The sequence below is a fragment of the Sinocyclocheilus rhinocerous genome, unplaced genomic scaffold, assembly GCF_001515625.1.
Source record: "Sinocyclocheilus rhinocerous isolate Xijiao unplaced genomic scaffold, SAMN03320098_v1.1 scaffold2000, whole genome shotgun sequence".
Lineage (NCBI taxonomy): Eukaryota > Metazoa > Chordata > Actinopteri > Cypriniformes > Cyprinidae > Sinocyclocheilus > Sinocyclocheilus rhinocerous.
The window spans coordinates 108,658-116,438 of NW_015630998.1; the positions used below are offsets into that span (position 1 = coordinate 108,658).

The following is a 7,781-nucleotide window of genomic DNA, read 5'->3' on the forward strand; positions in this document are numbered from 1 at the left end:
AGAGAGCTGCCTGGAACTACGTTCGCCGTGCGTTTCCCTGAAAATAATTGCACACCTCAGAACGTTCGTCAGCCAATCAGATTCAAGCATTCAACGGCCCCGTAGTATAAGTTTATATATTAAATATATTTCTAATATAAATTATATGAATATAAATATAGACATGTAAATACATGTAAATATTTTCAAAATATATACTGTATGTGTGTGTATTTATATATACATATATGTATATAATATATATTATGCAAACAAAAACTTTTATTTTGTATGCGATTAATCGCAATTAATCGTTTGACAGCTCTAATATGCATGCTTCCAGATTTCCTTATTTAATGTTATGTATTATTTTATAATTATTATATATGGTATTAGTGTAATTAAATGTACTTGATGAACCAAGTCAACACTCACATCTACAGTGTAAAAAAAAAATTGGTTTGTAATTTTACACAGGATAGCATTATTAAATTATTTTATTGTTAATATTATTTATTATTTAACTTTTATATTTTATTAAATGTTGTATTTATATAATTTTATACATTTTATATTTTAGATTAAATATGATTAAATATTTTATAATATAATTAAAAGTAATAGAACATTGGTAATGGTAAGAATGAACCATAAATGTGTTATTTGAATACATTTGGTATTTTTTAATCTTTGTGAATGTTAGTTAATAAAAATAGTTATTAGAATAGTTAAATAGTTTATTGATGTACAATTTAAATAAAAATATAAAGTTGTTTATTTTTTTAGCTTAAGTCAATTAAATAATATTAACAGATGCAACGTTTGATTTTAATAATGTATTTGTAAATGTTGAAATTAACACTAATTAAAATTAATAACCGTTTTAATTATTTCTCATTGTTAATTCATGCTAACTGATGCAATTAGCAAATGTTAATAAATTGAACCTTAATAGAAATATTTTGTGTTAACAATTTAACATTTATTATTTAATCATATTTGATATCATTTAATGCATTTTTATATATTATAATATAAAATATGTACACATATATTATATTTAGTTGTAAACAAAGTAATCACACACACAAGAGTAAAAACACCATAGTAATAGCACACTTCTTAAAAAGCAACAAATATGAGTTAAACAGCTAATTTTAATACTTTGCACTTGTTACATAATACATGTTTACATCCCTGCATACAGTATTAGCAATAATAATACAGTAAAACCTTTGCAACAACAAAAAAACTGGATATCAGGAAGGGGTCAAACCATTTTCCATTGCACTGTATTCTTTGGTAAACAGGTTTGAATCCTGTTTTTATGTTTCCTGTCAACGCATATGCTGACAGCTTGTTCTTGAAGTTTCCTAATAAAAATACATAGCCTTTATAATTCTTTCTGCTTTTGGAGAATAAAACACATGCATAATATGGTATCTGGCTTCTTTGCTCTTGTCTGTCCAGTATGATTAATCTGTGTGTCCATGTGTGTCTAGGGCTCTATTAAAGACCAGCTGAAGGCATACGGAGCACTGACTGAAAAAGTGACCCGCAGATACACCCGACAGATCCTACAGGGAGTCCACTATTTGCACAGCAACATGATCGTACACAGAGACATCAAAGGTAAATCGCAGTAGTCATAAATCACCTCCAGCTAAGAACAGTGGGCTGTTGCTTTGTAATGTAAATCTGAAGGAGAGTGTCGCTTGCACCACACCACCTGAAATACATTCCTTCTTATTAGGTGAAATAACATTGGTTTGGTTCAGATGTGTGTTACTTCCTTTGGCAAAAATAGCAAGGGGGAAAGGTTTTGCATTCCTCCGGACTTTAGGGATAAATCCTGACCAAAAGGAACAGCCAGTCTATTAGGCATTTTTTAAGCATTGATATTAAATGTCCTAAAATTATATTTACCTACCATAAAATGTCAGCATTGCATCAACTAGACAAGGACATTCTTTATTCGCTCAGTTTCTTAAGAAAGGCAGACGTGGGCCCAAAAACTGGACACTTAAAAATGTTCTATATGAATGTAATTGCATTACATAAATTTATTAAAAATAGCAAACCAGGTGACATTTATTTTAAAGAAACATGGCACAATCACTTTAAGCAGAACATTTCACAAAAATAAGTTTTAAAATATGCACACAAAAAAAATAATATATATATAGTATCTAAAATATTCAAAAATATTATGTCCAAAAATCAAAAAATATTTTGTTCAATTTACAGTAAAAACGTCAGGTGTGGTTGCCAGAAATTCACCTTAAAAAATGCAGTGTCAGTGTTGAGACAGATGACATATGGTGCTTGAATATTTGACAACTTATGACCGCATATTTCATTAAGTCAGTGATATAATGATAATATTCCAAGCTACTCAAAGTACCAAAATCTGCTTTTTACCTTAAATGACAGTTCACACCCATCATAATATTATAAATAAGAAACATAATTAAAATAGGAAACAAAACTATTTATATAAAATATAGTCATATGTGATGCACCACACAGGGACTTTTACTGTAATTTATAAGATATTTCATAGTGTTTACAAAATTTTACAGTTTTACTGTAAAATTACGTATAATGCAGTGTTAAACAATTTATTGTGGATTTGTTTTTACAATATGTATTTTTTTATTTTTGTAGAATTTATAATTTTTTTTACAGTGATGATTATAGATTATGTAGTGTTCAAAATGAAAAAAAAAAATTTAATTGGTAGAACAAGAATTTAAAGTAATTGTAATTTTTTTTTTTAGAAATGTTCAAGTAATGTTCCAGCAACACACATTTGCAAAACTTCATCTGATACATTTACATATTTCAGACATTTGAAGTGTGTTCAAACACTTTTAAGGCCACATACTTTTTGCACACATGACCAATACAGTCTCTGTCATTCCCATAACAAACCGAAGATCCTCTATTGGAAATATCCACAATAAGTGCGTGCTGCAAAGGAAGGAGTCTCTGTCCTTCCTCTCGTGTTCGGTCTTAATTTTCCATTCACAGTACAGCCAGACTTCCAGGGTGTGGAAATCTTGTGGCTGGCGGGAATTAGTCACTACTCAAACAAGCACAAATCTCACAGGCAACACGGCTAAAGCAACGGAAAATCATTCCGACTAGAAGCGTGGGAGGAAAGAGTTAGTCTGAAGCTTCAAACGCCATCAGCCATAGGCAGCTTATAATTTGATGCAGTTGATGCATACAAACATCTCGACTGGTGTAACTCTTAACTCTACAATCTACACGTGTTTCCTCGCAGGCGCTAACATTTTGAGGGACTCCTCTGGAAATGTGAAGCTGGGAGATTTTGGGGCTAGCAAGCGCATTCAGACCATCTGCATGTCCGGGACGGGAATCAAATCGGTCACCGGCACCCCCTACTGGATGAGCCCGGAAGTCATTAATGGAGAAGGCTACGGACGCAAAGCAGATATTTGGTGAGATCTATTGCATTTTATGCAAATCAGTGTTATTTTAGTATCATTGAGATACGATTTCATTGAGTTTCAATGTCCCTTACGTCTCTCTCTCTCTCTCCTCAGGAGTGTTGCCTGCACGGTTGTAGAGATGCTAACCCAGAAGCCCCCGTGGGCTGAATATGAAGCAATGGCAGCCATTTTCAAGATCGCAACCCAGCCGACTAAGCCAAACCTGCCCGAGGGTGTGTCCGACGCATGCAGGGACTTCCTGTGGCAGATCTTTGTGGAAGAGAAATGGCGGCCCACTGCCGAGAGGCTTCTCAGCCACCCTTTTGTCCAGGGCAGCTTCTGATCCTACAGATCTCTCTGGAATCCCCAGGGAAAACCACACACCTGCCCGACGCAGACAATCATCACTCTGCCTTCCAGGGTCTGGAGAAACCCACCAACCAGCCAACTAAAAACAAACGTGACCACAACGAGGGGGTGTGTATCTCCCTAACGCAGCTCGACAAATATCATGGACAGCAAAACGCTGATAGCGCTTCCCGTATTGTTAATCAGAGTCAGAGCCCTGTCCCAAATGATGCACTTCATTTCATGAACGTCATTTCATGAGCTACACCCCTTTTGCTAAATAGAGCCTTTTTACATTTTCAGGGCTCTCAGGAGCAGAAGTTAGGTAAACTTCTACAGCAAATATAATTTGGCATTCCCATTAGCTCCAAAAGGAAAAAAATCCATGATAGCATTTCCACAACTTTCCAAAAGAGGAAAAATAAAATGGAGAGATTAATTATAGCAGTCAGAAGAGAGAATGATGTCAAATGTCAGCAGTGTTAACTATTATTTTGTAATTTACTGTCAAGGTAATATAACACAAATCATAGCACTATAAATACATATTAAATATTAAAAAAAAAAAAAAGAAAATATGACAAACTTATTGGGCACACTATTACCCAACATTCTTGTGACAAACTGTATAAACTTTTAAAGGGCAGTGAGAGCTGAGAGTGGTTGGTGACAACCCAAATCTATTAATTTATCCAAAGATAAATGTAAATGAATTCAGTACAACTGTTCTTATAATTAAGCCTCATTAAAATAATTAAATGTTGGGAAAACAACAACTTAAGTAGTTTGGCATAGTATAGAATTATTAATGGTTAAAAATAATAAATAGTTTCAAAATGTTATGTGGTGTGACTCCCGAAAACCTTAATATTTCTGATTTAATAATTTATGGTATTTCTAAGAAAACCTTGTAAAAATCACAGCACAAAAAATGAGTTCACATTAATCGCAAATATAAAAAATTATAAAGATGTGTACGCTCAATGTGTATTTAACATGTAAGGATATTATTATTTTTTACTTGATGGTTACACCACATGACATTTTTATAGGCATTTTTAAAAATGGTATAAAGGTTTTATTTTAAACCATAAAATGCATTACTAAAAACGTCCACAGTTTCATAAAGTACATTTGAAAAGATTTTTTCCTTTTCTTTATAATGGACACTCCTATTTGTCATTGCCATTTGGGACAGAGCCTTTGGCTAGGGATTGATACAATGCAGTCAAAGTGCCAACACTTACTATACTGGCACAGAATGGCACATAAAGTGTCACTGCCCAAACAATGCTGATTACAATAGCTTAGTTTACATGCATTACTGCCGGTTGGCTTTATCTGATCCCCTGATGCACTTGAAACCAGCCCAAGCGCTCTAATGCGATACTACAGGGGTTTCTGGACAAATCACATACGGTCTGTGTTTGGCACAAATGTATTAAGGTAGTCTTTTGTTTAACAGAATACATTTGGTCATAAAAGAGAGTTGATATTGATTATGGCTCATGTACCTCTGTATCCCTGGGTCCAATCCTGAGTGTTATTGGAAGTACATAGAAAAGACCTCATGGAGCAATTATAATGATATATGTACTGTACAATACTCATTTGAGTAATTTTTTGTTAAGATTACGGTGGTTGATGGTTAGAATCTAACTAAATAAGAATGACACAGAGTAAGACATATGCAACCACCAAAGTGGTATGAGACAGAGAAATGTGTCATTTTCCCATGTCTTTTTAGCTAATGAAGACTGTATAAACACATCTTTTTTTATATTGTGTAACGTTTTAGTTAAAGCACTCTTTACCCAGAGATAATCACTGTAAATACGTTCCCATTGCACTCTTGAACTCATGCATAGAGCACATAGGATAATCAGCTGAGATATTTTTATACATTTTTTTAAATTCACGTTTGGAATGACAGTACCAAACTTTTTGTATTATTATAAAAATTACCCTAGTGTCAAAGCAATATTTCAGAGAAGACTACTACGGCTGGTGTGTTAGCATTCTTGTACTGTTCACTCAGTCGAATACAACCAAAGAGCGAGATGCTTGAATTATGAATTTGGTCACTTCAGAACTGTTCGGTGTCTTGATTTGTAACCTATTTGGTGAGTTTCTTTCTTTTGTTGACTCAAACTATTCTTTGCTGATGTGCAGACATTTTCCTTATCATTATGAAAATAAACACAATGTAACAAAAAAGTTAAAGCAATAGTTCACCCAAAAATGAAAATTTGCTGAATTTACTCACCCTCAGGCCATTTGAATTTGATTCTTAATATGAACAGATTTAGAGAAATTTAGCATTACATCACTTGCTCACAATGTATCCTCTGCAGCGAATGGGTGCCGTCAGAATGAGAGTTCAAACAGCTGATAAAAATATCACAATAATCCAGAAGTAATTCACACGATTACAGTGCAGAGAAAAGCTGCCGTGTTTAATATTTGTAATAAACAAATGCATAGTTAATAAGTTTTGGACTTTCATTCTGACGGCACCCATTCACTGCAGGGGATCCACTGATGTAATGCTAAATTGATCCAAATCTGTTCTGATGAGGAAACAAATTAATCTACATCTTGGTTGACCTTGGATGACATTTTTGGATTAACTATTCCTTTAAACATACATTGTCTTATATGACATATTATATTGTCCAAATGTAAATGTTCAACTTTAAACACTTGATTCTATGATTGCTGTTTTTTATGTTCTGAACTCGAAAAAATACACCAGCAGCAATTCATGTTGCAATTAGTGCCTTCTGTGATGCCCTTATTCTGAGAGGTCAGTCATTTTAAAAACATTTAGCGGTGGAATGTGTTTTCTGATGTCCTTCAGATGGTTTGAGTATCTCGCATTGATGCTGTCAAGGACATTTGCTGAAGATCTTTTAGAGGATTAGAGGAAGAGGATTGTATTGTAAATACATACTGTACCGAGCTGTCATAATGTTTCATTATATTCAAAGTACCTTAGTCACAGTATATTATTATTGTTCTGATTGTGGAGAGGTCTGGGTTTCAGATGATCTCAGCTGAGGGTGAACAGACCACGCTGGTTTTTGAGGGGCTAAGAATGAAGAATTCTGTGCTGCCTTGATGAAAAAGCCTGGAACGTTTATAAGTGATTTTGTACATTTGAATAAATAAATCTATTGTCTAAAACCAGCTTCTGTGTTTATTCTGTGGGATTTGGTTTTTAACATGAAAAATTATAATGTTATTAACTTTTCAGTAGCAAATGCATTATGATATAATAACTTATCATATGCATATACATGCATATACAGATTTTCATCGTTTGCATCATTTTTAAATGCAAAATTTTCATATCATTGCTCTTTTGTTGATTTTGATTGCTTCCATTGTCCTCATTTGTAAGTCGCTTTGGATAAAAGTGTCTGCTAAATGTCTAAATGTAAATGTAAAAAAATATATAATAGTAAAATTAGCCTACATAATTAAGCTTACAGTGGTCAATAACACATTAATACACTTCGAATAACTAATATGAACTGAATGAATTTCATAGGTAGGTTATTTTATTCCATTAGATACAAAATATCAAACCATATTGCATCTGCTAACAAATGATGCTGCAGCTTTTTTTTCTTTCTCTCAAATCTAACTTTTTTTAATCATGTTGGCAATTAATTGAGCAAAAGTTCTCAAAACGATTTTTACCAAATCTGACAGCCATGTCTATGAACACTATGAACTATCTTGTTTTAGCTTGAACCTATTTTACTTTTTCATATTAAATAATCGTTATTTGTTGTAAGTGATATATTTGTTATATCGTGTAAAACATTCCTGTTCATGTTTAACTGTAGCGTAGTCTAAATACATTTACGTCATTATTTTAACAGTTCATTGACAGAGCAAGTTTAGTAAGAAGGGCACGCACATGCAGTGTTGCCAATTTAGCGACTTTGTCGCTAGATTTAGCGACTTTTCAGACCCCCCGGCGACTTA

The 7,781-nt window shown here is 33.2% G+C and overlaps 1 protein-coding gene across 1 annotated transcript in view; it reads left to right on the top strand.

The window, feature by feature from the left end:
* LOC107741004 (mitogen-activated protein kinase kinase kinase 3-like) overlaps positions 1-6,025 on the top strand; it is a 60,736-nt gene extending 54,711 nt beyond the window's left edge. The window contains exons 16-18 of the mRNA XM_016553579.1: positions 1,482-1,611; positions 3,269-3,446; positions 3,552-6,025. Coding sequence (XP_016409065.1) covers positions 1,482-1,611; positions 3,269-3,446; positions 3,552-3,780 — 537 coding nt within the window. The 3' untranslated portion in view covers positions 3,781-6,025. The remainder of the gene's footprint in view (positions 1-1,481; positions 1,612-3,268; positions 3,447-3,551) is intronic.
* The last annotated feature ends 1,756 nt before the right edge of the window (positions 6,026-7,781 follow it).